Here is a 15,902-nt window from a genome sequence, read left to right as displayed (position 1 = left end):
GGAGAAGAATAGAACATGCTGACTCATGGTCATCCATCTTAAACAACAATTCTACATTCTGCCTCATCGCTGCCCTGCCTACAACTTAAAGTGGAAGTGCAGAGAAATGTCTTTACTGCATTAGGTATTTTAAAAGACCTTTTGTAAACATCACAACGTCATTACTTGGCCAAATGAGTTTGTATGAACGGCACAAATGTGTGATTAAAATTTTCCACTGCGCAGAAATCAGTCCAAGACCACATCTGAAGCAAAGTAATGCAGCTAACACACTTCACTGGAGCATCTGGTACCTTGTCCCTCTGTGGAGAATGTCCTTTTTGCCACTTGGTCTCCAGTTTCTGCTGCAGGTCCATCACAAGTTGATGCATATCCTCACCAACTGTGTGCAGTGTGTGAAGAGCTTCCCCCAGTGTCATCTGTGATGGGCTTCTGTAAAGCAACAGGCATATTTATTTTGCAGAGTAGACTTTCTACTGAGCCCCACTCCAGTAGATACCCTTCTGACGTGCAGGTTGGAGGAGAGATGTAGACATTTCTGTCTTCGGCCATTTGAAAAGAATGGAAGCCAAATGCACTGAGAAATGGATGAACTGTAAGATTGAGATGCTATGAACACTGATCTGCTTCTCTTCTGCATTCAAGCTGCTTCATAATTATTGAATGTAACTGCAGCAGCAGTACTTTGACAGCTCCTCCCCCCCCCCCCCCATGTGCTCCTGGGAGCGTAGTACTCCAATAATCACGATGGTGTGGAAAGTCAACCCTGAGAGACCCACATCATGTAAACCCACACAAAGGCCAGCCTCACCCGACAATCCTGCACTATGTCCTGTAAATGTCACACAGAATGGACCCTACTACTCACCTGATGTCTTGCAAACATGGAGCCAACAGCTTTGAGGTCCAGCCACACATCTTTGCATTCAACTTCCTGCTACATCTCCAGCCTCAAATAAAATGCATATTTTGCAGCCAAATTAAACATGACAATGATGTGTTTGAAAAATAGCTCAATCCATAAAGTTCTCTCCTGATGAGGTTCTGAGTTTGCACCCCTGTATTCTCCATTGATCAGTGATCTTCCAGTTTCCTATTGTAATTCTCTAAATCTCAGTCACAACTTAGCCATTAAGCATTTTATCGGGATGCATCACAGCATGGTTTGGAAACAGCTCCATCCAAGACCACAAGAAATTTCAGAGAATTGTGGATGCAGCCCAGACCATCACACACACAAACCAACCTCCCTTCCAGTGACACTTCATGCTGCCTCAGCAAAGCCAACAGCATAATCAAGGTAAAGTCACATCCTGGCCATTCCCTCTTCTCCCCTCTCCCATCAGGCAAAAGGTACCGAAGTATGAAAACGCAGACTGCCAGATTCAAGGACAGTTTCTTCCCAGCTGTTATCAGGCAACTGAACCATCCTACCAACGACTAGAGAGCATTCCTGAGCTACCATCCACCTCATTGGAGACCCTTGGACTATCTTTAATCAGACTTTATTTGACTTTATCTTGCACTAAATATTATTCATGTTATTCCCTTTATCATGTATCTATACACTGTGGATGGCTCGATTGTAATCATGTATTGTCTGTCCACTGACTGGTTAGCACGCAACAATAGCTTTTCACTGAATCTTGGTACATGTGACAATAAACAAAACAAAACTAGCTCTTTACACAGGCAGGGTCTCTGCCATTCCCATTGTATGCAAAGGTCACAACCGGTTGATCATTGCTATTCTAACCACTGGGATGGGGGTCAGATTTTAAAGAACTTACTGTAACATAAAATGAATGAACTTTTTATACATGAAAGCCAGAGTCCAGCTGAAGAAAAGGCTGGTGTCGTGATGATGGAAAAATGCATGGCAACTTAATCAGCATGGACAATGGGCCTCATTTCATGCTGTTTAACTACGACCCTAACTGGATGAGGAGGGGAAAAAAATCAAGGTATGAAGAAACCTGTTCACTGGGATAAGAGCAAGTTGAAACAGTGAGCTGCAGGAACAATTTTGCTTGAAGCCCTTTATTTCCCTCTCTCTACAGATGTGAATGTACCTTTTTCTTTTAATCAGTTCCATGTTATTTTTCTACCTCCAACTATTAATTGTTACCTGGCCAACCTGCTCCCAATCACGGTCATTCCCTCTGCTCTCTCCATTCCTCTTCTTTACATCCGAAGACGATTATGCTTTCAATTTTCCAGTTCTTGACTTTTCACTTTTTCTCAAAACTCTCACGGAAACCTAAAATGTTATTTGTTTCTCTGCCCACAAATGCTTCCTGACTGCTCGGTACTTCTAGCCTTTTCTGGTTTTCTTTTGGATTCCCAGCATATAGTTTCTTGCTCTGACTATTTACCCTTGCTTGTGTGTATTGTGCTCCATCACATACCTTAAGGATGTGATAGCTCGGAAGAGGCAAAGGAGTTGGCAGAGGATGGCATCTCTGTTTACAATGACCTACCCCAGTTCTCTGGATGATGGACTCATGGCCTCCGCCAGTACTCTTCCTCTTGTGCTCCGTATCAATGCTTGAAGGCGTTCACACTCCTTTCTGATCGTGGACACTAAGGATCCCTCGGCCTGCTCCCTCTGCTCCTGGGCTTCCCTCTGTTTCACCGTGGCCTCACTGCTCCTGGACTGCAGGTTAGCCAGCTCTCTCTCTGACTGCTCCACCTTCCACGCTAGCCTCTTGACCTCGCGTTCCTTTTCCTGGACACAGGAGCAGATGATTAGTATGGGTACGTACTTGATTAGTACGGGTGTCAGGGCTTATGTTGAGAAGGCAGGAGAATGGGGTTGAGGGGGAAAGATAGATCAGGCATGTGTTTAAGAAGGAACTGCAGAGGCTGGAAAATCGAAGGTACACAAAAAAGCTGAAGAAACTCAGCGGATGCAGCAGCATCTACGGAGCGAAGGAAATAGGCAACGTTTCGGGCCGAAACCCTTGGTTTCGGCCCGAAATGTTGCCTATTTCCTTCCCTCCGTAGATGCTGCTGCACCCGCTGAGTTTCTTCAGCATTTTTGTGTACCTTCGATAGGTCAGCCATGTTTGAATGGCTAAACAGACGATGGGCCAAATGGCCTAATTCTGCGCCTAAAATCTATAACCAACCAATCAACATGAAAATTAAAACACAAGAGGCTGCAGATGTTGGAATTTTGAGCAAAAAAAACATTGGTGGAGGAACTCAGCAGATCAGGCAGCATCTCTGGAGGGAAATGGACAGTCAACGTTTGGAATTGGGGCCCTTCTTCAGATTGATCATCAGTATTATGAAGATACATGTTCATTTATGAATGAAACATGTTCATTTCGGTCTCAACCCAAAAGGTCTGTCAGTTTCCCTTTGCAGATACTGCCAACACCCTCCAGCACTTTGCTTTTTGAATGTGAAAATTAAAAGATATACAGGTTTGTTGGTTAATTGTATTCAGGAAATATTGTAAATTGTCCCTTGTGTGTAGGATAGTGCTAGTATACAGGGATGGCTGGTCAGCGTGGACTCAGTGGGCTGAAGGGCTTGTTTCCGTGCTGTATCTCTAAACCAAACTAAAATCATTTTGCATGATTTGAGTCGGAATGGGAGAATAAAGGGCGTGCCTCAAAAAAACCCCACCAGCATCCCCATCCCAACCCCCCAGTAATCAAGTCACTCCATCTGGTGGATGCCTCCTCTAATATACCCCAGCAGCACTGCTGCAGTTGGAAACAGAACTGGGGATCACCAAGCTTTGGGCAGCAGATCGGTAAATCCTGGTGTCTCCTTCTCTGATCCTACTCTCCCCCAGGGCTGATGTGATATTCATTAGCTATAGGTGTACAATTAGGCCATTCGGCCCATCGAGTCTACTGAGCCATTCAATCATGTTTGAACTATCTTTCCCTCTCAACCCATTCTCCTGCCTTCTTCCCATAATCCCTGACACCCGTACTAATCAAGAATCTGTCAATCTCCGCTTTAAAAATACCCGATGACTTGGCCTCCACAGCCGTCTGTGGCAATGAATGCCACAGATTCACCATCCTCTGGCTAAATAAATTCCTCATCTTCTTGCCAAAGGTGCATCCTTTTGGGAAGCTGGAACCACACTTTAAAGCCAAGGTTGTCAGTGACCTACCAGTTGCATCTCCTTCCTGAGCTGCTGGAGCTCCCTCTGCTTGTCCTCAGCCACGTCTCGCACAGCTTGCTCCTTCTCCTGCTGGAGGGAGCGACTCCTCAACTCCAGCTCCTGAACCCTCTGCCAACACAAACAGGGTAGCAGGTGAGAGCAGGAGAATCAGGCACTCAAGCAACTTTTAAGGGGCTCAGGGAACACCAGAGGATTGGAGAGCAGGAAGTAAGGAAACCCAACCTTGATTGATTAGTACAGTTGTCAGAGGATATGGGGAGAAGGCAGGAGAGTGCGATTAGGAAGGAGAGATAGATCAGCCATGATTGAATGGCAGAGTAGACTTGATGGGCCGAATGGCCTAATTATACTCCTATTCCTTATGACTCTAACACAATCATCTTTCTGATGAACACTTACGTTATGGTCATGTTACAATCAACACTTTGCTCCATTAGAGAGACAAGACAAATCCACATGGCAACACTGGCAGACCCTCCACTGGCAGCTGACAGACTCTATCATTGTAGGAGTGTGACTGCAAGGGTGTCTGCATCACCCAGCTTACCCTGGAGAGCTGCGGACCTCAGTTGCTGCATTCTTTCAACAATATGTTTCAGAGTGGTAAAGGGATGTGGGAGAGTGCTGAAAATACCATTTACTGTGTAGGTCCTGCCCTTGTTAGACGTCCCAAAATGCAACACCTCCCACTTCTCTGTATTAAATGGCATCAACCATTCCTCAGCCCACCTGGCCAATTGATCCAGATCCTGCTGCAATCTTTCACAACCATCTTCACTATCTGCAAAACCACTCACTTTTGTATCATCAGCAAACTTGCTAATCTTGCCCTATAGGTTCTCATCCAAATCATTGATGTAGATGATATTGTTCAACTGATCAGCAGTACAGTTACCCATTCATCCCAGAGCATTTTACATGCCAACCTTCTGCAACTCGATCATTTTATTCTGTAACGCCAGTGAATTCCATCGTTCCTTTGCCAGCTGTTCCTTTGACTGAGTGATGGCTCTTTCATTCTCCTCTTTGAGAGACGACTGCTGTTGTTGGAGCTGTTCCTCCCGATCTGCTTCCCACTTCTTGTACTCCTGAGCCAGGGCGTTCTGGACCTAGACAGACAGACAGACAGACAGACAGACAGACACACACACACACACAGTGAGTATCTCACATTGTGGAATACCATTCACAGCCAAAATAATTTTTTCTTAATTTTAAAATGAAGTTATTACGTATAATTGTAAGTATATTTATAAGTATCACAAATATTATATTGGTATTGGTTTATTATTTTTTTTTATTAACACATACACCAAGATATATTGAACAACTTTGCGTATTAGCTATTAAACTATAATGTATAGTTGTATAATTTGGGGATGTCCGGGCTCAGAATCTCTTTACTTTAGACTTTAGAGGTACGACGCGGAAACGGGCCATTCGGCCCACTGAGACTGCGCTGACCTGCGATCACCCCGTACACTAGCACTACCTGACACACTTGGGACAATTTATAATTTTACCCAAGCCAATTAACCGACAAACTTGTACATCTTTGGAGTGTGGGTGAAAAAATCGGAGCACCCGGAGAAAACCCGCGCAGTCGCAGGGAGACGATACACTTTGTACAGACAGCACCTGTGGACAGTATCGAACAGTCTCTGGCGCAATAAGGCAGTTACTTGACCAATGCGCCCACGTGCCTCATAAAGATGTTGCTCACCATCATTTTTGCCTCCTGCTTCAGTTCTTCACTCAGTTTCTTCATCGCCTCTTCCGAAGGCCAAACCTGATCTCTCAAACTCAGACTTTCTTCATGCTTGGCCGTCTGAAAGAGAAAGTAGGATCAACAGCAATGCCCCAAAGTTCCCAATGGGCCCCAAAGCCCTTCATGGGCTTTAAGTCTATCGGTATTGTGGAGGGGTTTAATCCCTCGTACAAAGTGCCTTGTTTCAGGATGAAAATAGGCCTTTTGTGTGTTGATAGTCTGTACATATTATTCCTAGAAACATGTACGCCTATTACTGATGCTTCGTTTTGAGCGAGATATACATTGCAAGTAAAATACCGATCACACAAAATATACAGTGCAACGCAAATCATATACAAAGAGTGTTCACATCTTTTTATTAGACGTTAACACAAAGTGCTGGAGGAACTCAGCAGGTCAGGATGCATCCGCTGTGGGGAATGGGCAAGTGTTGTTTTGGGTCGGGACCTTCTTCTGACTCATTTTTATTAGACACTAGACCAAGGGGGACCCGTTGGGTCCTGTTCCCCCAACGCAATATTCCACCACTTACCCGTTCCCCCAACGCAACCCGTTCAACCTATCGCAATATTCCACCACTCACCCATAGCCCCCAACTGCGCAGACACGGCTCATTTCCCCTCATCGCCCAGCACTCCCCCTCGTCTTTCCCCTCTCCTCCTCCCTTCCACCAGTCCCTCCCTCATCTCTCCCTCCGTCTCCTTTCCCCTACCCTCAGTCACTCCCTCCCTCCATAACCCCTCTCCCCTCCCTACCTCCCTCCTCTCCCTCGATCTCCCTGCTCCCCCACTCCTCACCTCCCCCTATCCACTCCCCCACTAAACACGTTTAAATAACATTAAATGCAACAAATCTCTCATTGCACTGGGAGTCCTGTCATTTGTTAACAATGTAATGGGCAAGGCAAGTGGAAAGGCAGGGCCAGAGGAATTGGATTTTTTAAAGTGAAAAGTGAATTTTTAAAAGTTTAAAATGTGAATAACTTGTAAAATATAACATCAATATGATACAACACACCACAGGACAACAAACTTGATACAACACACCACAGGACAATGGTGAGTAAGGTAGGCCAAAAATGGTAGCGTTATGGTGTTGCCGTAATTTCAGGATCACACACATCACAGACATAATAACAAACAAGATAAGAGTTTTACTAATATGTAGATGTTTATTCTCAACATAGGGCCATTACTAGCAAAGCTACCAGTCACCCTTATCTAACCCGAGAAGGAACTGATCCTTCCTGAAACACTGGAAATGTATCGCTTTGGAGTTTGATACAAGCACTTGACTGTTCAATGTGAAAAATCACAGTATAGTTGGATAAACAGCAAGTTTTCTTCCCTCACTTCTGAAGTGGTTGGGTTCTGATCTGCTTAGTTGCACGAATAATTCCTCTAATAATTGAAGGTCAATAAGAGCTCTCACCACAAAGCAGATACACACACACATATTCATGGAGACGCACACACACACTTGTACAGACCCACAAACACACACACAAGGACAGACACACACTTTCACGGACACACACACACATGCATTCACAGAGACACACACGTACATTCACAGTCACAGACGCACACACACATACACAGACACACACATTCATAGACACTGATAGTCATGGACATAGATCCACACATACATTCACGGATACATATTCATGGACACACACACATTCACGGGGACACGCACACATTCATGAACACACACATATACACACACACACATACACAGACACACATACACAGACACACACACACATACACAGACAGGTTTAGGTTGAGAGGGGAAAGAATTAATAGGAACCAGAGGGGTAGCTTTTTCACACTGTGGGTGGTGGGTGTATGGAATGAACTGCCAGAGGGGATAGTTGAGACAGGTAGTAGAACAACTTTTAAAAGACATTTAGACGGGTTTCAGGTAGGAATGTTTGGAGGGATATGGGCAGATAGGACTAGTGCAGATGGGTCATCAGGTTGTCGTGGGCGAGGTGGGCGAAAGAGCTTGTTTCCTTGCTGTATGGCTCTATGGCGTATTCACGGACACACGCAAACAAACAGGGAACACGCACGCACAATGAATCCCAGAGCAAAACATCAACTAAATCCATTGGTTTCAGCAGGATACAACCTCCTAGAAACCTCATCACCATGTTTCTTATCTCAGCTGTGTATCAAGGACAAGGCTCAGGAGAAGGCAGGAATACCTGTGTGCAGGTAAGGGGGGAGAGCATTCACAGGGAGAACAAGTAAACTCTGCACAGACAGCACCCAAGGTCAGGATTGAACCAGGTTTAGTTTAGTTTAGAGATACTGCATAGAAACAGGCCCTTCAGCCCACCAAGTCCGCACCAACCAGCAATCTCTGCACACTAACAGTAGCCTACACACACTAGAGACAATTTACAATTTTATCAAGCCATTTAACCTACAAACCTGCACGTCTTTGGAATGTGGGAGGAAACTGGAGCTCCTGGAGAAAACCCACACAGACAGTACCTGTGGACAGCACCTGTAGTCAGGATCGAACCCAGGTCTCTGGCGCTGTAAGGCAGCAACTATCGCTGCCCCACCATAGTTAATATCTAATCCCAAAGACTGCACCTTGGTGATGCACTCAGCTGTCTGGGCTGGGATTTGAACTCAGAGCCCCGGGGACTGCAGTGGGTGATGGGCGATGTCCGGTTGCCTGCCTCCGCTGCTCTTCTACGGCCCCCGGGGCCAGTTGCCGCTGGCGTTCCTGCCTCAGGGTCTCCAGGGCGGACAGCTGGGCCTCGTTCTCCACCTGTAGCACCACCACCGCCTCCCTCAGCCTCAGCTGCTCCAGCTCCCTCTCCGACAGGATCCTCCCCAGGGCACTGACCCTCAGCTGCGCCAGGAGCTCGTGGAAACATCCAGAGTTGCAGGGGCCGGGGACGAACCCTCTACCAGGTGTAAAGCGAGAGAACGTGACCTTGCGGTGAGGGAAATGCACACCTTCAAGAAGTCGGGAGCATTTCACTGTCATACGCCCTGGATCGGCAGCTCCATCACCAAGGAACGAAGAGACTGTCTGGTCCATCACAGATACCGACCTCCTCACCATCTATAGGAACTACTGCCTCAAAAATGCTGCCAGCATCATCAAGGGCCCACATTACCCTGGCCGCGCTCTCATTTCACTGTTACCATTAGGAAGAATGGTCTCCTCAATCCTCGTGGGTTTCTAGGTCCCAGTTTACCCCCCACGCCCTCTTTCCCTTCACTAATGGCAGTCCTGCGCTTGCAAGAGTGAAAAGACATCTCAAACCATAGAACATCGCCTTGGGGCAAGGAAGAGCAAACTATGACAGGTGCAGTGAATCCAGGGACCAGCCTCTGGTCTGTGTCATGCTTGCCAATCATTTAGAGCAAGCACTCAATGAAGAACAGATGGATAGCAGGAGGTGAGGAGGTGACTCACACCCCCAGTGAGATACTGGCCCTCATCGCCAGGACTCACCACGGCCTCCAGGCTCCTCTCCAGCTCCTGGACCCTTGATTCCAAGTTGCTGTTTCTCTCCAAGAGTTGGGTGAGTTCAGCTGCCCTCTGCTCCTGTCCCAGCTCCAACCCTTCCGGCTGCTGTGGGAACAAAGAGAGGGAGAGGGATGAGAAACCTACAGAGTGTGAAGGAAGCCGAGAGAGGGAAGTTTAATATTTAGGGTAAAGCCTACATTGAGTCTCAGCTAGGTCAAAGGTAGGAGGTTTAGGGGCCACACCACGTGTAGTCAGGAAGAGGGTAAGGATCAGATCGTTGAGCTGATTCCAGAGCTTCAGCTACGAGGAGGGAACAACTTGCTCATTCCGACAGAGAAGGCCATGAGACGATGTGCTAGAGGCACTCCAGATTATCTGGGCTTTTTATGGAGAAGATGAAGGAGGGCTAGTTAGTGTCTGTGTTCCCACTGCAATCCTGCAACCGCGTGCTGAGGTCTGAAGAAGGGCCCCAAGCCGAAACATCACCCATCCTTTTTCTCCAGAGATGCTGCTTGAGCAGCTGAGTTACTCCGGCACTTTGTGTCTATCTATGTTTAACGTTGACTTGACACCTGTGGAGGCCAGAATCTATGGAGCACTGATAAACACCCAATGTGTGAGGGTCTCTCACCCGGCTCCGCGTCCTGTCTGCTGTCATGTTCTGGTTTGGTGTGTTGTTGAGATCATTCCCACGTCCAGCATCTCGTAACTCCTGCCGCCTGCCATCCTCACCGAGCCCCAGATTTACCGACTCTGTTCTGAGGCAGGGAAAATGGGATGGTCAGAGACAGAGGGCAAGAGTGAGAGAGGGAGTGTTCAGAGCACTGTTCCTAGTGTGGATACAATTCCCTGCCATTGTGACACTGTGCAACAGCAGAAACATCAGATTCCTCCTCCTCCACTCTTGTGTTGAACCACTGCTGACACTGTACAGGCGACACGGTGGGCTGATGGGTCTGTTTCCGTGCTGTATCTCTAAACTAAACTACAGTTAAACGCATGCTACTTTGCTGTGGACCCCAGGAATACACGGTCTAGGGTAGACTGCATGACAGTGGGATCAGGACCAAGCCCACCCTGAACAGCCCACAGGCTCTGTGGAGTCAGAGCACGTGGGTTCACATATCAGCCCACGGAGTCAAATTTTCTGTGGGCTGGAAGAGTCTGTGTTCCACATATACCAGAGCTTCAGCTACGAGGAGGAAACAATTTGCTAATTCCGACAGAGAAGACCAAGAGGAGACTTGGGAGAGGCACTCCAGATTATCTGAGCTTTTTACGGAGAAGGTGAAGCAGGACCAGTCAGTGCTTGTAAACCCACTGCAAGCCTGCAACCCCATGCTGGAGTCTGTGAGGTAGCAGCCACTGTTTGAATATTTGCTCCTTGCTTTCTGGCTCCACTTTAGTCCCACTATCCTAATCTTTGGGCACCCAGTGCAGAGGGGGAGTGGGTAGATCAGAGGATATCCTGGTTGGTCTGCTCCTGGGCCTGGCCATGCTGGCCATTTGTGATTCACGGCGCCAGGCAGAAGAGGGCTTTGCCCGAGCCGGCTGCCTGCCCCTTTTCCAGGGTTATGCTCCTTGAGAAAGAACACACGGTGTCCACAGGCATCATTGGCCTGGGTAGAGTGGATGTGGAGAAGATTTTTCCACTAGCGGGAGAGTCTAGGACTAGAGGACACAGCCTCAGAATAAAACAACCTACTTTTAAAACAAGGAGATGAGGAGGAATTCCTTTAGGTGGAGGGTGGTGAATCTGTGGAATTCATTGCCAATGTAGGGGCCAAGTCAACGCATATTTTAAAGGCAGAGCTTGACAGATTCTTGATTAATACGTGGGGTGTCAGGGGTTATAGGGTGGGCAAAAGAATGGGGTTGAGAGGGAGAGATCGATTAGCCATGATTGGATGGTGGAGTGGACTTGATGGGTTGAATTGGCCTAATTCTGCTCCTAGAACTTATGAACTTTCAGTCTGAAGAAGGGTTTTGTCCTTAAAAGTTGCCTATTTCCTTTGTTCCATAGATGCTGCTGCACCCGCTGAGTTTCTCCAGCACTTTTGTCTACTTATGAACTTAACCTCACTCGTCCCTATCAAGGGGGCAGTGACCAGTTTGGACCTTCCAAGGTCTTCAGGTGACCTCAAGGTTTGGGCACCATCCCTACCCTAATCCAAAATGCACCCAAACATGAGCCCCTTTTAAACAGAGCTTCCCCTCCTCTGTTTCCATTTAAAGTCATTTGCCCAGACCCGGCACAATGGTGCAAAGTTTTAAACAGCGATTCAGATTTGGCAGCATGCAGGCTCTGTACCACCTGGCTCGATCAGACTCGCTCTTCATCTCCCTTGCTGGAGCCTCCAAGGATCTCGGCTCTTGTAGGTCTTTCTCCATCATCATCTTCGGGGACTGACGGTCTCCCATCACTAGCTGCAAGTGAAGAGAACTTTTACGAGGATGTTGCCAGGACTCGGGGGTCTGAGCTATAGGGAGAGCTTGAGCTATGGGGCAGGGGTTGAGGGGTTATCTTATAGAGGTGTACAAAATCATGAGAGGAATAGATCTCTTGCCCAAAGGGGAATCAAGAACCAGAGGACATAGGTTTAAGGCAAGGGGGCAGGGATAGATTTAATAGGACCTGAGGGGTAACATTTTCACACAAAGGGTGGTAAGTGAATGGAACAAGCTGCTGGAGGAGGTATCCGAGGCAGATATTATCGCAATGTTTAAGGAACATTTAGACAGAGTGGAGAAAGAGGAGAGACAGAGGGGATGAGTGAGAAGGGAGTGAGAGAGGAGAGAGGAGAGAGAGAGAGAAGGGAGTGAGAGGGGAGAGAGAGAGAGCGGGGGTAGGAAAGATGCCTCTAAGGTTGAATATCCCCTGTTGACAAACTGAAACACAAGAAGAAACTCGGCAACACAAGAAAATAGGAGGAGGAGGCCACTCGGCCCCTCAAGCCTTCCTACCATTCAATATGATCATTGCTGATCTATGCTGTCCCAACTCCTCTGTGCCAGTGCCCCACACCCCTCAATTGCTCAATCTTTCAAATATTTATCTATCACCACCTTAGATATAGACAATCCTGTCTTCCATCGAGGGGATCTATCACAGTCGCTGCCTCAAAAAGGCTGGCAGTATCATCAAAGACCCACACCATCCTGGCCACACACTCATCTCCCTGCTATCTTCAGGTAGAAGATACAGGAGCCTGAAGACTGCAACAACCTGGTTCAGGAATAGCTACTTCCCCACAGCCATCAGGCTATTAAACCTGGCTCGGACAAAACTCTGAACATTAATAACCCTTTATCTGTTATTTGCACTTTATCAGTTTATGTATTCATGTGTTTTGTAGTCAATGCCTACTATGTTCTGTTGTGCTGAAGCAAAGCAAGAATTTCATTGTCCTATCAGGGACACATGACAATAAACTCACTTGAACTTGATAATCAGTCCTCTACTACCCTCAGCAACAGGGAATTTCACAGGTTCACTCCCTCTCAGTGTAAATATTTCTATGCACCTTAATTTTAAATGACCCTTTATTTTGCAGCAATGTATCCTTGTTCGTAACTCCCACTAGTGAAACCACTTCCCAGAGGGTCAGAGGAACACGGTTAGCGATAATCCTCTGGGTCTGCTAGTTTTACTGCTCCTATGTGGAGCTGGGTTTTCACCACGGAGGAGACTTCCTATGTGTGCATCACAGTGCAAGGCATTGCAAGTGGAGTTTCATTTCCCCAACACTTATATAGTCATAGTCATAGAGTGATACAGTGTGGAAATAGGCCCTTCGGCCCAACTTGCCCACACCGGCCAACATGTCCCAGCTACACTAGTCCCACCTGCCTGTGTTTGGTCCATATCCCTCCAAACCTGTCCTATGCATGTACCTGTCTAACTGTTTCTTAAGGTATACAAAAATGCTGGAGAAATTCAGCGGGTGCAGCAGCATCTATGGAGCAAAGGAAATAGGCAACGTTTCAGGCCGAAACGTTGCCTATTTCCTTTGCTCCATAGATGCTGCTGCACCCGCTGAGTTTCTCCAGCATTTTTGTGTACCTTTTCCAGCATCTGCAGTTCCTTCTTAAACACTAACTGTTTCTTAAATGTTGGGATAGCCTCAACTATCTCCTCTGGCAGCTTGTTCCATACATCCACCACCCTTTGTGTGAACATTTAGTACTTATCCTATGTGGCAGAATTTAAAAATGTGTCTGAGGAAAGAGTTGTACTGCACCTTGAGAGTGCTGGACACCTGAGGGCTTCTGTTCCACCTCCAGGAGTGATTCAGACAGTCTTTGAACCTGGGATTCCACGTGGAGTTTCTTTGCTCGTTGCTCCGCTCTGCAAAGTTTTCATATGTCACCGTTTGCTGGGAGCTTGCACATCTGGAACAGGAGCAGACCCTCTCAGGATTGGAGTCACAAATCCCCACCAGCCTCCGTCGCTCAGGTAAGCTTGGAGTTCCAGGGAGAACCTGACCGCAGGATCGCTGGTCCAAGCCTTGTAACTGTTTCATGGGGTTAACAGTATTGGAGCCGCTCCCTTAATAATGACCGAAGATAGACACAAAATGATGGAGTAACTCAGCGGGTCAGGCAGTGTCTCTGGACAAAAGGAATAGGTTTAGTTTCGGGTCGAGCCCCTTCTTTAGACTAAGAGTCAGGGGAGAGGGAAACTAGAAGTATTAAATGGTACGGAACAAACCGATGACCCAGAAATGGTGTAGCCTACAATGGGCCATTGTTGGCTGTGGAAGAGGTGATAATGAAGGGATGTGAACAGTGAAACTAGCAGGATGACTAATGTGAGAGAGGGATGGAGAGCGAAGGAATGCATGGGTTACTCGCGATTAGAGAAATCATTATTCATACTGCTGGGTTGTAAGCTGCCCGAGTTAAAAATGCGGCGCTGTTCCTCCATTTTTTTGTGTGGCCTCACTCTGACAGAGTCCCATGACTCTCAGTCTGAAGAAGGGCCTTGACCCGAAACATCACCTGGTCCTTTTCTCCAGACCTTAAGGCCATGAGCTTATTGAAAGAAGCAGCAGATGCAAAGATGAATGCTTCCATTTCACAACCTGCCATGAGCTTGGGAATCACAGATCAGACAAGATGAAAGATTAACTTCCCGAAGGGGACAAAAGTGAACGGGATGTAAATTTATTGTGGTGTTCTCCACTCACCGACGGAAATATTTGTTCTTTATATTTGATTTAATGGAGGTTCAGGAATGAATACGAACTTAGTGCCACCAAACACTCTCCCATCATGCATTGCGCGGGTTGGATGCAGAGTTGAGTGGTTGCCAATCTCCAGATAGATACAGAGTGAGGCTCCCTCATGCACGGCAGTAACAATGCAGAGCTGGAGTTCCCAACAACATGATTGCAAATCACACAGCTGAAGGACTTAAAACACACTTGTATTATAAATGTAGAGGCTCCCTTCTTTCCCCAGAGCTGCTTTGAGTGAAGTAAACCTGTGCTGCGTTTCTCTGACCTGCTTCTCTCTGTCGTGGAAGTACAGTGAGTCCTCGCGCTGTGATTCCCATTCACACCTGCATCAGCCTGGAATCCGTCGCCTGCAACATAACAAATCAGCAATGACAGTCTCTCAATGGTTGCCTTGATGCAAGCTGTCCTGGACAGCTCCAGCCTTGTAAAAAAAAACTGGAATCGGAGGATAGAAACACTAAAGCGTAGGAGTAGGGGAAAGGCCATTCGGCCCTTCAAGCCTGCCATCCAATATGATCAAGAGAGAGGGGCAAGAGAGTCAAGAATGTTTAATTGTCATAAGTACCAACAACACAACGATGAAATCCTTACTTACAGCAGCATAACAAACCTGTAAACAAAATTCATAGATAACATATGAATAACAAAAAATAAAATAAACTAATAACCACGTTACAAGTGCGGATCATCCAAATTCAGTACCCTTTTTCTGATTTTTCCGCATATCCCTTGTTCAAAAGTTCAAGGAGCAGAATTAGGCCCTTCTGACCATTAAGTCTACTCTGCCATTCAATCATGAATCATGAATTATAGGTATCTTGCCAATATCCCTTGTGTTAGTCCTAAGAACTATAATTCAACTACTTCTTCAATAAATATAACGATTTAGATTCAATAGTTTTCTGTGCCTGAGTATTTTCAGAAGTTCTCCACTCCCTGATCTCAGTCTGAGTCCTTCATCTGTGATCCCTGGTTGTGGCCTCCCTGCCCATCTGGACTATCCTTCCTGCTTCTGAAGACTGAAGAAGGGTCACGACCCGATACACTGTCTGTCCATTGCCCTCCACAGATGCTGCCTTGTCCACTGAGTTCTTCCAGCAGTTCTCTTTTCGTTCAAGGATCCAGCGCATTCAGTCTTGGTCCTCTTCCTGCATCTAGTCTGTCCCGAGTGGGTTTCAATGCCATTCCCTTTCATTCGTCAAAATCCAGCAAATATAATGCCAACCATCCCTGCACA

The 15,902-nt window shown here is 46.8% G+C and overlaps 1 protein-coding gene across 5 annotated transcripts in view; it reads right to left on the bottom strand.

Moving 5' to 3' along the window:
- The window catches only part of si:ch211-102c2.8 (uncharacterized), a 36,062-nt gene that overhangs the window by 12,495 nt on the left and 7,665 nt on the right, over positions 1-15,902 (bottom strand). For 4 of the 5 annotated variants that reach the window (XR_008725459.1, XM_055655209.1, XM_055655211.1 and 1 more), the window contains exons 4-13: positions 14,931-15,012; positions 13,667-13,817; positions 11,740-11,852; positions 10,057-10,183; positions 9,411-9,530; positions 5,874-5,978; positions 5,077-5,259; positions 4,139-4,258; positions 2,481-2,728; positions 294-432 (exon numbers count right to left, since the gene is read on the bottom strand). Coding sequence is in view for 4 of the 5 variants with exons in the window: in XM_055655209.1 (XP_055511184.1) it covers positions 294-432; positions 2,481-2,728; positions 4,139-4,258; positions 5,077-5,259; positions 5,874-5,978; positions 9,411-9,530; positions 10,057-10,183; positions 11,740-11,852; positions 13,667-13,817; positions 14,931-15,012 (1,388 nt within the window). In the remaining variant the exon portion in view is untranslated. The remainder of the gene's footprint in view (positions 1-293; positions 433-2,480; positions 2,729-4,138; positions 4,259-5,076; positions 5,260-5,873; positions 5,979-9,410; positions 9,531-10,056; positions 10,184-11,739; positions 11,853-13,666; positions 13,818-14,930; positions 15,013-15,902) is intronic. The other variant, XM_055655212.1, reaches the window with a different exon arrangement.

The sequence above is a fragment of the Leucoraja erinacea genome, chromosome 25 (assembly GCF_028641065.1).
Source record: "Leucoraja erinacea ecotype New England chromosome 25, Leri_hhj_1, whole genome shotgun sequence".
Lineage (NCBI taxonomy): Eukaryota > Metazoa > Chordata > Chondrichthyes > Rajiformes > Rajidae > Leucoraja > Leucoraja erinaceus.
This window is presented reverse-complemented; position numbering and strand designations above follow the sequence as displayed.